Here is an 18,864-nt window from a genome sequence, read left to right on the forward strand (position 1 = left end):
CATATTTTGCTTCAAGCATATACATTTTTGGGTATTGCCCAAACATTTATATGTTTGATTTCTTCCAATATATAATATGTTTGAAAGCATATTGGTCTAAACAATATATTATGTTTGGGTAGTCTAAGTTCCAAACATTTTGTATTTTTCCATCCAAATTCAATAATGTTGTCTTCCAAAAAACTATATGTTATTATGTGAACATATAATATGTTTGGAGACATTTTGGACCCAAAAATATTATATGCTGAGAAGAATTTGCTCCCAAAGAATATTGTGCTCAAAATTTTTTTTTACCTAATTGCATATTCCCTCACATTTTTTTCGCTTCCATGAGTTTTTTTAGTTCTTAACACCTTTTTCTGTAATACAAACATTGTAGAAGAAATTATTAAATTTTATAATTTTTTTTTTTTAATTTTACCTTTTGCCGGACGGGGATTCGAACAGCGGACCACACAGTTTGTAAGCCAGCATACTAACCACTGGCCTACGTAGCAGTTATGGTCATCAAGAGATAATTATCGTTATAAGTTATATTTACATAGCATAGCTTGCGGCGCCGATGCAAACATAACATTGTTTAACAACATAACATTGTTGAACATATATTTGTTGGCAGCGTGGTGCAGTGGTTGGTCGTCCGCCTTGCGTGACAGGAGTCCTGGGTTCGGTCCCTGCTTCGACCAACACCATTTTTTTTTAATATATTTTTTAACATATATTCCAGATACGTTCGGAAGTTCCCGAAAAGTCTGACAGTTCCCAAAATGAGGAATAAACGAAGAAAATAGGGGGAATTACAAATTCTCTCTGAGATTCTATTTTACATTTTTCCTATTATATCCACAATTTGAACATTTGTGATACACGAGATGATTTATACTCAAGTTAAATATTGAAAAGTTTATAGTTGAACAAAAAAATACGATAAAAACCGCGAAACTACAAAATTTAATTTTGATCAAATGTTCTCTTTACGAAAAACGCAAAACGAAATGTCAGAAAATTTATTTGGGCTTCTTCAACATTTTCTGGTAGGAGAGCGACGGACCATCTATTAGTTAGGTTATCTATGGGTAAAGGTGAGTACTATGTTCGGGTTTTTCACCAAAACACTAAATTAAAAGTACAAATATATTTGTGAAGACGTTTGTATTTTGCTCAAGTCTTACCAAATAATGGATGGAAAAGTTGCAAGGAATTGATTGCAAATAATTTTATATTTCTAAATTAATTAATTAAAAAAGTAACCGTGAAAACAAGCTGGTTTTCAGCTTGAAAACTGAACATAGTACTCAGCTTAATACCATAAATGTGTGTACTAAATGGCAATATTTGGATCAGTCAGTGTTGCCAAGTTAGGGGTTCCCCCCAAATTTAGGGGTTTTTTTCACGTTTTTAGGGGTAAAATTTATTTGGGGGGATTTTTGGGGGTAAAAAATTATTTCAGACCTTATAAAGTGGAGAAATTCTCAAGAAAATTCGGAACAATTCTAACATGAATTATGAGAAAAAAGTTGCGGAAAGTCAACAAGAAGATCCTAAATACAAACAAGTATCCAATAGCATTATTTTCGTTATCTATTTTAAACTCTTCTGTTGAAAGGGCATTTTTAATATTTGACAAAATTAAAAACAATCGTATTTTAACTTAGCAGCTGAAAGCTTTTTAAGAGTAAGTCCGCTTTTTAAATTGATATACATATTGTATTATTACATCCATAAAAAAATAATTTCCTCAGGGATGAAATTTTAAACAAACGAAAATCTCTTTTGTTCTAAAGTATTTTCTTAGATAGCAAATTTTATTTTTTATTTACTTCAAACGAAAACAAATTTTAGCATCAAAAGAAAACTTAGTTTTTCTAAAATTTCGTTTCTCAGGAAAGAACTTTTCTTTCAGGATATATATTTGTGTTAAAGTGTATCACTACAGGATTTTTTCACGTAATTTTCGGACCACTTTTTGTACTTTTATACTCTGAAATTTAGGGGGTTTTTTCTTAAGATTTGGGGGGAAGAATCAAAAATCACCTGGCAACACTGGGATCAGTGCTGAATAAAATAATGCCTTTTATTCCCCTAAATTAATATATCAACAAGCATTCAACAGTCGCTCGTCCCATTCAGTCCCATTCGTTTCAGCCGTAGAGTTGTGTGAAGTGCTTTATCTTTGTTAATTTCCTTTCTAATGTTTTATAGTGCATATAATTACACACGGTAAGTAAATGAAAACTATTTGATTGTGTTTATTGCAATAATACCTAAAGATTGTAGAATTTCTTTCTCCTTTATACCTACAAAATCCATAAACTGTTCAATTTCTTAGAATTGTATTACCAAGATTTTCATTTTGGATCAATGTGCGAACAAATCTACTTTATGCAGTTCCTACACTGTTAATGATTCAGTTCAATACATATACACACACAAAATTGAGGATTATAATTCTTGGAATTTTATACAAAGCCTTATCAGATCGATTGACAACTGCAATAATAAGAAACGCAAAGTGGAGACTTCAGACATATATATATATATATATATATATATATATATATATATATATATATATATATATATATATATATATATATATATATATATATATATATATATATATATATATATATATATATATATATATATATATATATATATATATATATATATATATATATATATATATATATATATATATATATATATAATATATATATATATATATATATATATATATATATATATATATATATATATATATATATATATATATATATATATATATATATATATATATATATATATATATATATATATATATATATATATATATATATATATATATATATATATTATATATATATATATATATATATATATATATATATATATATATATATATATATATATATATATATATATATATATATATATATATATATAATATATATATATATATATATATATATATATATATATATATATATATATATATATATGTATATATATATATATATATATATATATATATATATATATATATTCAAAATTAACACATATATATATATATATATATATATATATATATATATATATATATATATATATATATATATATATATATATATATATATATATTTATATATATATATATATATATATATATATACATATATATATATATATATATATATATATATATATATATATATATATATATATATATATATATATATATATATATATATATATATATATATATATATATATATATATATATATATATATATATATATATATATATATATATATATATATTCAAAAATTAACATCGTTCAAATTCAAAATTAACATCGTTGCAAATACTTTTCAACCTAAATTTGTATGAATGATATACTCACTTCAAATTGAAAGTCAAAGCCAAAATTCTATGCATTGTATAACTTATTCATTTTCATCAAAATAAAATATATAATAATACACTACATAATACACTACAATACCAATTGATAAATAATAATCTTATTAAACATATCAACATTTAAGAACAAAAAAACAAAACAAACAACAAAACTTTAAATATCTTAAACATTATTAGTAAACACTTTTGCATTGATAATTCGACTTCCTTCCTTTTGGTGTCATAAAACAGCATTAAAATATATTAACATGCGGGCAATTTGAAATTTGGACCGCGTGTTAGAATTGATTTCCAGCAGAAGGAATTCACAAATATCCATTCTAAACTGATAATAGCATATGAATTAATGTGATGCACATTTTCATCCAGAAGTTGTTGATTTCAACAATTTGTTGTTTTTAACAATTTTAATTGGTTGCACTTGTAATGTTTCTGGAAACTTTTTCTTGTCGATAAGCCACTCATTTTTCATTGGTCAGCTTTTTAATGTTTGCAAGAATGTAGCATCCAAAGATTTTAGTTTTCTGCAAAGAGATTTAAATTTAGTGACTTCTCTAAAGTGTTGATTTAATTTTTCATATTGACGTACCATTATTATAAACTATTTGAAGCAGTTCCAGTTAATTGTCCACCATTTTTTCATCGGTCAGCTTTTTAATGTTTTCAAGAACGTAGAATCCATCATTTTAGTTTTCGGCAAAGAGATATACATTTAGTGATTTCCTTAAAGTTTTATTTCATTTTATATTTTCACTTACCTATTTTTATAAACTATTTGGTTATTTGTCTAAAATTTTCCATTTTTTTAATTTCTTGTAATTGACCACGAACTTCGTTGCACAAATAAGTATTGAAAACCACATGGTTTTTTCGTTGCATTTTAGGGTAGTGTTTTGTCAAAGTTTTCTCATGTTATCTTCAACACCTTTTCAAAGATTTCGTCAACATTTTGGCAAATTGGAAGTAATTCGCAAACAATTTGAAGATGTATTGAAGATGAGCTATTTCAAGTCAAGTTGAATTTATGTTGAAAATTATATTTACCCTCAAACTGAAAAGTTGTTGCATTTGAAAAACGCTCATCCTGTGTTTATTGGGACGCATCTTTTTTGAACACCTGTTTCTATAACAAGGAGTTGCCAGATCGAAACAAAATTTTACACGTGTTCATAACAGAGATGGAAGTTTCCAAAATACTTAACTTTTTTCTGTTTATACCGCGCTTTTTGTGCTAAGTTCAGAAGTTTCCGAACTGCCCTCGTAAATATAAATTTAATAGTAAATATAAATGAAATAATGGATATATTTCTAGAAAATAATTAGTAAGTAGGTGATCTTGTTACACTCGTAATTATTTCCGATCAAACTTTCTAATTATATTTTTTATTGGATATATTTTTGTAAATTGGTATAATATTTGAAATAAAAATGTAAACATTTTTATACCCTTCACCGCTTCTGTGGTACAGGGTATAATAAGTTTGTGCATTTGTATGTAACGCCAAGAAGGAAAAGTCTGAGACCCATCGTTTAGTACACCGATCGTCTTAGAATTAAATTCTGAGTCGATTTAGCGATGTCCGCCTGTTTGTCTGTCCGTCTCTCTGTATATGTAATTTTGTGTGCAAAGTACAGCTCGCAGTTTAAGTCCGATCGTCCTCATATTTGGCACAGAGTTTAACATTGGCTCAAAGAAATGAAATGATTTTGAAAAAATCGGTTCAGATTTACATATATAGCTGTCATAACAGGTTGGCTGATAAGTCCGCGGTCTAACAAAGAAAAACACATTTTTATACCCTTCACCACTACTGTGGTACAGGGTAGGTTAGGTTAGGGTTAGGTTAGGTTAGGCAGCCCGATGTATCAGGCTCACTTAGACTATTCAGTCCATTGTGGTACCACATGGGTGAACTTCTCTCTTATCACTGAGTGCTGTCCGATTCCATGTTAAGCTCAATGACAAGGGACCTCCTTTTTATAGCCGAGTCCGAACGGCGTTCCACATGGCTGTTAAACCACTTAGAGAAGCTTTGAAACCCTCAGAAATGTCACCAGCATTACTGAGGTGGGATAATCCACCGCTGAAAAACTTTTTGTTGTTCGGTCGGAGCAGGAATCGAACCCACGACCTAGTGTATGCAAGGCGGGCATGCTAACCATTGCACCACGGTGGTACAGGGTATAATAAGTTTATGCATTTGTATGTAACGCCAAGAAATAGTGGTCATAGACCCATCTTTTAGTATACCGATCGGCTTAGAATTAAATTCTGAGTCGATTTAGCGATGTCCGTCTGTCTGTATATGTAATTTTGTGCACAAAGCTCGCAATTTAAGTCCGATCGTCCTCAAATTTGGCATAGGGCCGTTTCTTGGGACAGAGACAATCGCTATTGGTCTTGGAAAAAATCGGTTCAGATTTAGATATAGCTGCCATATATATTTATCCCCTATTTTAGCGTATTTAATAACCGATTTTCTTGAAATACCGTACATCCATATATGTTATGAATCTCGAAAATCCTGCAAAATATCAGCCAAATCGGTTCAGATTTAGATATAGCTCCCATATATATCTTTCGTCCGATTTAGACTCATATGACCACAGAAGCCCAAAGTTTACTACCGATCTTCGTGAAATTTTGCACAGAGGGTAGAATTGACATTCTACCAATGCTTGGTAAATTTGATTGAAATCGGTTCAAATTTAGATATAGCTCCCATATATATCTTTCGTCCGATTTGAACTTATATGGCCACAAAAGCCAGAGTTTTGTCGTGATTTGCTTCAAATTTTGCACAAGGGGTACGTTTAATAGTATCGTTAGGTGTGTAAAATTTTGTTAAAATCGGTTCAGATTTAGATATAGCTCACATATATATCTTTCGCCCGATTTGGACTTATATGGTCTCAAAAGCCAGAGTTTTGCCCTGACTTACTTCAAATTTTGCACAACCGGTACTTTTAACGATACTATTGTATGTGCCAAATATGGTCAAAATCGATACAGATTTAGATATAGCTCCCATATATATCTTTCGTCCGATTTGATCTTATATGGCCTCAAAATCCAGGGTTTTGCCGTGATTTGCTTCAAATTTCGCACAAGGAGTACGTTCGGTAGTATAGGTAATTGTGCCAAATTTGGTTGAAATCGGTTCAGATTTAGATATGGCTCCCACATATATCTTTGCCGATTTGCACTCATATGACCAGGGGGGCCAAGGTTAGACTCTCATTTACGTGAAATTTCGCATAGATAGCAGAATTATTATTCTAACTATACATGTCAAATTTAGTCAAAATCGGTTCAGATTATATATAGCTCCCATATATACGTACACCAGAGTTGGGGAAATATGGTAGACCGTTACACATTTTAGACCCATTTTCAATGGAAGTTTCTTCCAATTAACTGGATAGCGTTAGCCGATTTAAATTTTAAGTCTAGAGATTTTGTAGAAATAAAAAAAAAAAAATTCTCCTTTATATAGCTGCCAGCCAATGTGAAGTAGTTGAGATGGTAACACAAAGTTTGGCCTACATAACATAGGGGTGAAGGGTATAATATAGTCGGCCTCGCCCGACTTTAAACTTTACTTACTTGTTTACAATGGAAATATTAGAAATGCGTGCTGTCATTAAATATTTACATAAACAAGTAAGTAAAGTAGAAAGTCGGGCGGGGCCGACGATATCATACCCCAAACCACCCATATTGAATTAGTAATCATAAACATTTTGTGGGGTAACATTGATATAGGTCTGGGAGATAAACCGCAGTTGCATATTTAAGAAAATTAAGGGGTACATGTTTATGGGTGCTTTGTGTCAATCTGACTATAGCTCATAGTCAGTGTTGCCACGGAAAATGTTCGGTTTACCCTACAAGGACAAAAAAAGTTCCCTACTTACCCATACAATTTTCCCTACAATATTTTTCGTTAAATTTAAAAAATTTTACAAAACAAAAATGGTTCTAAGTACTTTATTATCTTAAAACATGAATATGCAACTAAGAATATAAATTTGTATTACCAACAAGTTTGCCACAGTTGGTAGAATTCTACCCAAAATAGTATTTTTTTTTTGTTAAATCTCTATAAAAATAACATTTTGTAAAAAGTTTCTATAAACAAATTTTTGTGAGAAAATTTTCTATAGAAATAAAATTTTGACAATAAATTCTATAGAAATAAAATGTTGAGAAAAAATTCCATAGAAATAAAATTTTGAGAAAATTTTTTATAGAAATAATATTTAGAAAAAAATTTATATAGAAATACAATTTTGACAAAATTTTCTATAGAAATAAAATATTGACAAAATTTTCTACAGGAATAAAATTTTGACACAAATTCCTATGGAAATATTTGTTTGGGAGATTTGTGGTAATCTTCAAATTTTGTTAGATTTTTTTTGGCACGAGTGGTAACTGCTGTTACCTCACATTGTTAAAGATCAAGCCTTGCCGGCTTCTATTTTCCTCCTCTAGAGCCACCAAAATGTAAAAATTATTACAAATTGTGTTGAGTGACAATGTCCCCACATTGTGGCCCTACGTCCCTACAAGACGCTAAATATTAGAAAAATCCTACATATAGGGAACTTCTCCTACTTCTAGCAACACTGGCTGTGTTGATATTGCACCTACGGAGTTAGTATGCCACTAATATTGAGCCTATTATTAAAAAAGAGAAAATCGTTCAATTAGTGTGGGTAATAAATCCAAATTTGTAAAAATCGAGCAATATTCTTATGTAAGAGCTACAAGTACGTATAAATACGATCGGCTAGTACATCAAAAAAAAAAAGAGAGAAGTACTCCACTGTGGTATCACAATGGACTGAATAGTCTAAGTGAGCCTGATACATCGGGCTGCCACCTAACCTAACCTACATCAAAATTTGAAATTTGAGTGACATTGGTTAATAAATAAGAGTACAATGGCCAAATTTGGGAAAATAGAGCGATGCATATTATATGGAAGCGGGTTTGATTAATAGCACAAAAGGTTACCTTGTGCAAAATTTGAGTAAGATCAGTTAAGAAATGAGGCCTCTATGGTCAAAAATAAGGATATTAGGGGCGAATTTTTCAAAATCGGGCGATACATATATGGGAGCTATATCTACATCTGAACCGATTTCGATGAATTTTTGCACATACCGTTAGTACTATAGAGACTGGATCTAGCCAACTTTGAGTAAGATCGCTTAATAAAAAAGGGTTCTATGGCCAAATTTGGGAAAATCGGGCTATACATATATATGGGAGCTATATCTAAAACTGAACCGATTTCGATAATTTTTTGCACATATAGTTAGTGCTATAGAAGATTACATTTAGCCAACTTTGAGTAAGATCGGTTGATAAATAAGGGTTTTATGGCCAAATTTAGAAAAATCGGGCGGTACATATATATGGGAGCTATACCTAAATCTGAACCGATTTCGATGATTTTTTGCACATATAGTTAGTGCTATGGAAGATTACATTTAGCCAACTTCGATTTTGAAAAATCGGGCGGTACATATATATGGGAGCTATACCTAAATCTGAACTGATTTCGATGATTTTTTGGACATATAGTTAGTGCTATGGAAGATTACATTTAGCCAACTTTGAGTAAGATCGGTTGATAAATTAAGGTTTTGTGGCCAAATTTGGGAAAATCGGGCGATACATATATATCCATATATATATATATATATATATATATATATATATATATATATATATATATATATATATATATATATATATATATATATATATATATATATATATATATATATATATATATATATATATATATATATATATATATATATATATATATATATATATATATATATATATATATATATATATATATATATATATATATATATATACATATATATGGGAGCTATATCTAAATTTGATCCGATTTCTTCTAAATTCAATAGCGTTCGTCCTTGTGCCCAAAAATCTCCCCGTACCAAATTTCATCAAAATCGGTTAATAATTGCGACCGGAATCCTGTGAACAACAAATACATGGACAGACGGACGGACGGATTCTGAGTCGATCGGTATATATTTTTTGGCAGATCAAACTTATTATACCCTAACCACTATGTGGTTTAGGGTATAAAAAGGTGAATGTGTTAGGTGAAAGTGCGTGGTCGTACAAGCATTAAAGATGAACCACGTAGTGGACGTCCAAAAATAGCAACAACAACATAAATTGCAGCCAAAGTGCATGATATGGTATTAAATGATCGACGAATAAAACTGCGTGAAATTGGTAATATCATGGGCATCTCAAATGATCGAGTCCATTTAATTTTGCATGAAGAACTACAGATGAAAAAGCTTTCTACAAGATGGGTGCCGCATTTGTTAACAGTCGATCAAAAACCCATATGAATGAACATTTCTCAAAATGGATTTTAAGCGTCGTTTCATAACTGTTGATGAGACATGGATCCACCACTATACTCCAGAGACAAAAGAACAATCCAAACAATGGACTGAAGCTGGAGGAAGTGCCCCAAAGAAGGCAAAAACAATTCAATCGGCTGGTAAGGTTATGGCAACGGGTTTTTGGGACTTCAAAGGTATTTTATTGATTGACTATCTGCAAAAGGGTAAAACAATAAATTCAGAGTACTATTGCAAACTTTTGGATCAATTAAATGTACAAATTCGAGAAAAACGTCCTCGCTTACAACACAAAAAAAAAATAAGAGTGTTTTAACAATGACTAAAATCAACGAATTAAAGTACGAGTTGCTTGACCACCCACCTTATTTTCCTGATTTAGCTCCCAGTGACTTTTACTTGTTCCCAAATCTAAAAAAAATCCTTGCTGGCTAGCATTTTACCTCAAATGAAGATGCAATTACAGTTGTAAACCACTATTTTGAAGACCTTGAGGAAAACTATTTTAATCAAGGGATAGAATTGCTAGAAAAGTGTTGGACTAAGTGTATTGAAGTTTCAGGAGATTATATTGAAAAATAAAAATATTTTTGAAAAACTAACTATTCTCTTTCATTGATAGGCTAAGAAGTTTCCGAACCGCCCTCGTAATAAATTGTTCACTTTGTTATGTTTTTATATATACACCAGAGAACGGCTGCGATCTACCGCAACCGACCAGTGTATTTAGTAAACACCAACATTTGCAATCTTAAAACACCAAGTGGTAAAACAAATTTCAACCACCAATATCCAATGCAACCGACGACTGTCGGTGTTTGTTAGTATGAGTGTTGGTCTCTCGAAAACACCGTAGTAAAGCAATCACACAAATTGGTTACCCATATCTCAGCAGTTTGGTATTCTCTTATTTGGTACTCTCTCAATTCTCTTGAGCTAATGCCAACTGCTAGTAATTGTTGTTGTTGAGTGCAATCACACTTAAGTGCCAACCTCGTTTTTTGTTTACCGAGCGTTGTTACGATGTCGATTGGTTTAAGATTGCAAGACACTGCATACGAACATTGTTATATACTATTGGTGTTTTTATTCTCGCATTTGTATCAATGTAAAAGATCGCATGGTAACCCGCTTGTTCTGGGAAGCAGCGAATACCTAACTATATAGCTACTAATTTATAAACACCCCTACTTACGCTCCGCATTACACCCCATGTGTTTTAGCGGAGAGTTTAACGAGAACATGTCGCTGAATATAACCAATAGACTATTCTCTGCATTATCGATAACCACCAATTTGGTAGCTGAAAATTCACACATAATTTGTACACACTTCTCTACCCACTGAAAAGGATAGTGAAAAAATGCTAGCTAAATAAGCACTAATTTTGCTAGAATGATTTTTATAGTTTTTTATTAAGCCAAATTTATATTTGGACTTTAACTAAATATGTTATTTAGTTTATAAGTAAAATAGTTAAGTTATGACTATACAAACAACAAGGAATTATTTTAATATTCGTGGTAAGACGCATTTACTTTCAAATTGGCACTTCTTTTGTCGCTGCATTGTTAGGCGTATGTGTTGTTATGGAGGTCCAATCCTGCTAGAAAGTAAAGAAACTGCACCTGAAATTTGAATATAAATATGAAATAAATATAGGTGCTATATAATAGAATTATTACTAATTTTTTACTTACATTTTTCTTTCGTTTTGATTACCCTATGAGAACTCCGTGTCCGACCAAACCATTTGCAACCCAGAGAACAACTAAACAGGTTATGAGAAGTGGAATTTTTGTGACGTCTTCTAACGGGATTTTGCTTATTTTTGTTCATTAAACCAAACTTCACCTTACGATTATATCATATCTTTTTATGCATTACGCGTAGCCACCGAAACTCTATTCCGATCACAAGTGTGTGTTTTTGTTCAGTTTTGCTAGAGACACTATTTTGTACATTACTTTTAGATACCAAAATTAAATGGTCCCTGGATTATATTTTTGAATTTTTCTCTCATTTATTTTCTGTGAGAGAGACAGCGTCTTTCTTATCGATGTCATGCTCAACTGGTAATGCCCAATATAATCTATCGATTATTTAACAGATTACTTTATGGTGCTGAATTGGATGTAATGAAAGGGTACATTATATACATACAGAAAACGGGTCTTTAGTACTTTTTGAACTCATTATTCTATACCATAATAACCTCCCGAACATTGGGAGTGCTTATATAGGTAGGGAAAATGCGACAATAGCTATTTACCGAACAAGCGGGAATTGGTGTCTTACTCACTGCCACCGACATTTTGGGGGTAAGATTGCAATACGAAAAAAAGCCACCGGTTGCAGTTCTCTGATATACACCCTACATAATTGATCATTAGTGTCGTCTTATTGGTTCATCACTAACAGTCTCTTTCGCTCTCTTTTAATAATAATTTCGAATTGATCTCATTTATTTTGTAACAACAACATCACTCTTATTTGTATCACTACCGTTAGGCTAATCATAAACTCTTTTAAATAAGAAAACACACGTTAATTTATAAAATATATAGATATAAATTATTAATGCTCGAAAAGTAGTACAGATAGGGTGAATAAATCAGTCTTGCCCACTCTCCACATAACATTTCCCCAAGGGCGAATTTGACGTTTACGTCTTTTCTGCTGGGGCTATAAAAGTTAAAAATCATTACAACAACTAGATCTGAAGAAGCATCTTATGTACTTCCTCTACAAAAGAAAAATCCAACTATAATTATAATCGGAATATTCATAAGAAAGTATAAACTCTTGTAAAATTACGAGAAAATTATTTCATCCATATTAAAAATAATTATAAATAAATAAACAATAATGCCATAAATAATTAATTGCCTCAATTATAAAATTTATAAAGTTTTCTCATCAAAATCAATTAAATATTGAATAGAACCAATTGAAAAATAAATTGATGAAATCAATTAATTTTTGAATCAACTATATTTTCTTTATTTTTAATCAACTATATTTTCTTTTTTGATTGAAGAAATTTCAATTAAAAACTTAATTGGATCAATTATTTTGTAAAGAATATATATTTTTCTGAATTTTTTGAAATTCATTTGTGGTAAATGGAATAATGTTTTTATTTCCTATTTTTTTTTAAGCTTTCCACTAGGAAACAATAAATAACGACATTATATTCGAATATAACAAGAAATAATAAAAAATCATTTTTTTTTATTAAACTGCAAAGTTAAAATACTAAAAATCAAAACACTAGGAAATTTTGCCATCAAGTTTATGGCATTATGTTACTTGAGTCACTTGAGCAAACAATTTATTTATTTTATTTATTTATTTAACCAACCAACGCCCTTCTGGACAACATGTTGATAGAAATTCAATCAATAGAGCTCTAGTATTCCAAATAAAAACGTAACCTTATAATTAAAACGAAACTAAAAAAACTTAAAATTAAAATCCTAACGCACAACCCTTTATACATAGTAAACAAGAAATTAAAACGCATTTTAAAAAATAAAAAAAAATATATATTAATTTAACTTCAAGACGCCACTATAAAAAAAGTGTTTCATATCGAAATCTCCAATTTGTTTGTGGTATTTTCTTTATAGCTTTTTTTTTTTTGTAAATTATTATTATTATTATATTTGAATTTTTAGACGATTAATGTTTTGTATTTTTTTTATTTTTCTATTTATAGCGTAAACATGAATACATTCGAAAATCATTTAAAACGAATTGACAACAACATCAGCATATCGGCTGCTGACCGTCAGCCCTATATGGAAATTTTTGAGACTGTTAAAAGTCGACTAATAGCGGAAATGAAATTCGAGGATGCCTTGTTCAGAGAACTTTCTGGTGGTACCGATCTGTTCGGTAGGTAGTCTACAGTTACCGGCATATGTATATGTATCAATTATTTTCTATTTGTTATTATTATTAATTTTTTTTATAGGAAGTTACTCCAATGGTGTTAAATTGCAAAAACCAGATGAATTCGACGTTTTTATTGTGTTAAAGTTTCCAGAGAATTTATTGAAAATAAGTTTAGACACTAACCAGCCTGGATATTTGATTATACAAGCTGATCGTGAACGTTTTCAGAATCTACAAAAGTTGGTTGGCGCAGAATCATTGCGCACCCTTTCTTCGATGTTCGATACAACTCTCCGTTTGAAAGAGAATGTATTCGTCAAATGGCTAAAGGATGTGATTGAAAGAGCAGTGGAACGTCTTCAAAATAACCTAATTGGTTACAACATTTCATATCAAGGACGTGCTGTTGCCCAAAATCTGTATGTCAAGCGCAACGAAAAAAGAATATCTTTTGATTTTGTACCAGCAATATTGTGTGATAATATTACAGGGGTGAAAGAATCTACTTCCGGAAATTTCTATGCAATAGTCAAGCGAGAGTTCCATACTGCCACTGAGTTTTCATTTCTTTTGGGTAATCCTCGGGCTGAACATAATCTCCTATGGGATAAAAATAATTTGAAAATTGTATGCCGTTTAATAAAAGCCCTTCGAGATCATTATGACATGAAACGCATGAAAAGTTATTTTATAACGGCAATTTTTCTATTGGAAGTAGAACTTCACCCTCAAAATGTTTATTGGCAAAAGTCGGTGGACGAATTATTTTTCCATGTAAGTTTATAGATAATTAAACATTTTCTTATTAACTGACAATATATGTATGTACATATCAGAGAACGCAAAGCCGTAGACATTTACACTAAAGGCCTGCAGCAAACGCCTTGTAAAGAACGGTTGCCACACTTGGTAGAATTCTACCACTAGTGGTAGATTTTTTACTGTTTGGTAGATTGGTAGAATTCTCGATGTTTTGGTAGAGGTACTTAAATTTTTTATAGAAATAAAAACCAAATTTCCAATAGTAAAATTTTTGGCAAAAACTGTTAAAAAATAAAAATGAGGCAAAAATTTCTATAGAAATAAAATTTTCAAAAAAAAATTTATAGAAATAAAATTTTGACAAAATATTCTATAGAAATAAAATTTTGACAACATTTTCTATAGAAATAAAATTTTGAAAAAGAACTAAATTTTTTTCGAAATTTTCTATAGAAATAAAATTTTGTCAAAATTGTCTATACAATTGAAATTTTGACAAAAATTTGCTATAAATTAAAATTTTGACAGAATTTTCTATAGAATTTAAATTTTGTATGTATGTACATATCAGAGAACGCAAAGCCGTAGACATTTACACTAAAGGCCTGCAGCAAACGCCTTGTAAAGAACGGTTGCCACACTTGGTAGAATTCTACCACTAGTGGTAGATTTTTTACTGTTTGGTAGATTGGTAGAATTCTCAATGTTTGGGAAATAAAAACCAAATTTCCAATAGCAAAATTTTTGGCAAAAACTGTTAAAAAATAAAAATGAGGCAAAAATTTCTATAGAAATAAAATTTTCAAAAAAAAATCTATAGAAATAAAATTTTGACAAAATATTCTATAGAAATAAAATTTTGACAACATTTTCTATAGAAATAAAATTTTGAAAAAATTTTCTATAGAACTAAATTTTTTTCGAAATTTTCTATAGAAATAAAATTTTGCTATATAACTAAATTCGAAATTTTCTATAGAAATAAAATTTTTAAAAATTGTCTATACAATTGAAATTTTGACAAAAATTTGCTATAAAATTAAAATTTTCTATAGAATTTAAATTTTGTAAGAAATTTCCTATAGAAATTAAATTTAAATTTCCCATTGAAATAAAATTTTGACAAAATTTTCCATAGAAATAACATTTTGACAAAATTTTCTATGGAAATACATTTTCTACAAAAACTTGATGAAATGCATCAAATTAACATTGTAGCTATATGAGAAGATGATGCACAGTGGTGGTGAAAAAATGATTCAACTTGGGAGAAATGCTTCTCGTGAAGAAATTAGCATATAAGACTCAAATTGAATCATCTCACCCAGCCAGATCTTACTAGAGACTATGGAAATGTGTATTAGCCAACACTGAAACATATGTGTAGCCAGGCTTGTAAGATGGGTATCTGACATTTTCTTTTCAATAGCATAATAATAACAATTCCTTAATCTTCATGTCCAATTAGCTCTCATTTAAAATTGTAATTTATGTAAAGTAATTGGTTTGGACGAAAAAACAGCCTGCGTTGATATCAGGCTAACATAAAAATATTAACATTTTTTAAATTTGGTAGACTTTTTGATAATAATTTCTTCAAATGTTGGTAGTTTATTTTTGGGCCGGGTTGCAATCGTTCTTGTAAGACATAGCAAGACATTTATCTCTATTGAGAGTATATACATATTTTCAATGTCTATTCTTTCTACAAATTCATAATATGACCGCTTGCATTACTCTCAGGTTTTTGCCAGGTTGCTCTAATCAATATAAGGAGTATAAAAAGAAAACACGTGTATTTATATACTAAAACACCACCATGTGTTTTTTGAAGTTCTTAATGTGAGTAAGCGAGAGATGGTGAAACTTAGAAATTGAAGAGAGTAAGGGAGCATAGCTAAGCCAATCAAGGAGAAAAATAATAAAAAAAACATCTCTGGTTGCGGTTGTTTCCTTAGTCTTTGTTGTTTAGCAACACCCAAAATAAAAACTTTCTCGAATATGATACCATGGCATTACTTGTTTAAAATAGTAAAATTTCATCAATTTTAATTTGCAAATTTAATAATTTTCATTTGGCCATTTAAAAAAAAAATTGCTATTTTTGCTATAACATTAGATGTAGCTATTTTTGCAACTCAATATAGATAGTTTGCAGCACTGGTTGCTGTTTTGCGTTACTTAATTCTTTAGTCAAAATCTACCATTATTATAGGATTTTATGATTCTGCAAATTAAAAATATAATTTTTTTTTTTATTTTTAATTTTTTAGATGTTACAACGGCTTTGTGATTATTTAAATAAGCGTTGTCTTCCATATTACTGGAATCGAGATTTGAATTTATTGTCCACTTTAAAACCACATGAAATATCGCAGTATTCTCGGGATTTCCAAACAGCTTATGCGGAACTCTGGAAATATCGCCAATGTAATGTGCCTTTTGAAACTGTGGCTACATTTTTCAAGAGTCCTAAGTAATGAGAAAGCTTTCATTAAGAGTTCCAGTATCCAGGCTTCATTTATATTTTTATTTTATGGATTATCTATATAACTCAAACTTGAAGTTTATTGAAATCAATATTTTTTTATATATCTTCTGTTTCCTAATGTAAAGTAAACGTATACTACACAATGAATTCTTTGTCTTCGTTTATTTTATAGTATTTTATGTTAGGAAACTTTTTATTTTTTTATATATTACTATATACAATATCAATATATTTCTTATATATTACTATATTTATATATTCTTATATCTTACTATATACCATAAAATGTTAATATAATATGTTATAATAATATATTACAAAATATTTTATAATGAATGGATTTTATAATTATAATTTTGTTTTTTATAAAACAGTTGAACAAATCGAAATAATTAATGGTTTTTTTAATCCTCTAAAAACAAAGTATGTATAACCAAAATTGTGTCAAAATTTTATTTATACAGAAAATGTTTATGGAAAATTTTTACAAAATTTTGTTTCTATACAATTTTTCACAAAATTTTATTTCTATATAAAATTTCACACAATTTTTTTATAGAATATTTTTGTAAAACGTTTTCTATAGAAAATTTTGTCAAAATTAAAAAAAAAAATATTCCCATAGAAAATTTTTACAAAACTTTATTTCTTAGAAAAAAATATTACCAAAATTTTATTTCTACAGAAAATTTTTGTCGAAATATTATTTCTATGAAAATTTTTACAAAATTTTATTTCTATTGCAATTTTTACAAAAAATTTTATTTCCATAGAAAATTTTTACAAAATTTTATTTCTATAGAAAATTTGGTCAGTTTTATTTCTATAGAAAATTTTGTCAAAATTTTAGTTCTTTAGAAAACCTAAAATAACTTCAAAATGTTATTTCTATAGATAATTTAGTTAAAATTTTATTTCTATAAAAATTTCCAACAATATTTTTCTATAGAAAATTTTCACAAAATTTTATTTCTATAGAAAATTTTGTCAAAATTGTATTTCTATACAAAATTTTACATCTATAGAGGAAATTTTGTCAAAATTTTATTTATATAATTTTGTTTTTCAAAATTTTATTTCTATAGAAAATTTTGTCAAAATTTTATTTCTATAGAAAATTTGGCAAAATTTTGGTTTCTATAGAAAGTTGTTTTGTCAACATTTTTGTACAAATTTTAATTCTTTAGAAAATTTTGTCAAATTTTTTTTCTATAGAACATTTTCACAAAATTTTATTTCTATAAAAATTTCACACAATTTTTTTCTATAGAAAATTTTCACAAAATTTTATTTCTATAGAAAATTTTCACAAAATTTTTATTTCTATAGAAAATGTTTACAAATTTTTATTTCTATAGAAAATGTTTACAAAATTTTATTTCTATAGAAAATTTTTATGTCTATAAAAAATGTTTACGAACTTTTATTTCTATAAAAATTGTCAAAAAATTTTTTGTATAGAAAATTTTCACAAAATTTTATTTCCATTCGTTTTATTTGTTATTGTTGGTTTACTCTTCAATCATAATGATTTTGATGTCAGGTTGAAACCATGCATTGACTAAACTACAAGTGTAGCTTAACTAACAGAGGAAAATAATGTTTGTCAAATTTATTTGGGCAAAGCCCTATAGACTGCAAGATGGTTGGATGTACGCACGTTTCGGAATTATCACATTCCTCATCAGCATCCTCTACTTGCAGCAAAACTATCAACCAATTATCAGAATAAATTCAGGCAGTTCACTAAACCCAAAAGTAAACCACACACTTCCATAGAAAATTTTCACAAAATTTTTATTTCTATAGAAAATGTTTACAAAATTTTATTTCTATAGAAAATTTTGTCAAA

General features: G+C 28.9%; 1 protein-coding gene and 1 long non-coding RNA gene across 2 annotated transcripts; one reads left to right on the forward strand and one right to left on the reverse strand.

The window, feature by feature from the left end:
• The first annotated feature begins 2,073 nt into the window (after positions 1–2,073).
• Positions 2,074–17,404, forward strand: LOC142238681 (cyclic GMP-AMP synthase-like protein). Its single transcript, XM_075310388.1, has 4 exons — positions 2,074–2,223; positions 13,581–13,759; positions 13,839–14,533; positions 16,795–17,404. The coding sequence occupies exons 1-4, from the start codon at positions 2,195–2,197 to the stop codon at positions 16,999–17,001; spliced, it is 1,110 nt and encodes a 369-aa protein (XP_075166503.1). The 5' UTR covers positions 2,074–2,194; the 3' UTR covers positions 17,002–17,404.
• LOC142240889 (uncharacterized) lies at positions 11,245–11,693 on the reverse strand. Its single transcript, XR_012723424.1, has 2 exons — positions 11,560–11,693; positions 11,245–11,487 (listed from the first exon to the last, which is right to left on the reverse strand). It is a non-coding gene; the product is annotated as an uncharacterized LOC142240889 (long non-coding RNA).
• Positions 17,405–18,864: the final 1,460 nt, after the last annotated feature.

This window comes from Haematobia irritans, chromosome 5 (genome assembly GCF_050003625.1).
Source record: "Haematobia irritans isolate KBUSLIRL chromosome 5, ASM5000362v1, whole genome shotgun sequence".
Lineage (NCBI taxonomy): Eukaryota > Metazoa > Arthropoda > Insecta > Diptera > Muscidae > Haematobia > Haematobia irritans.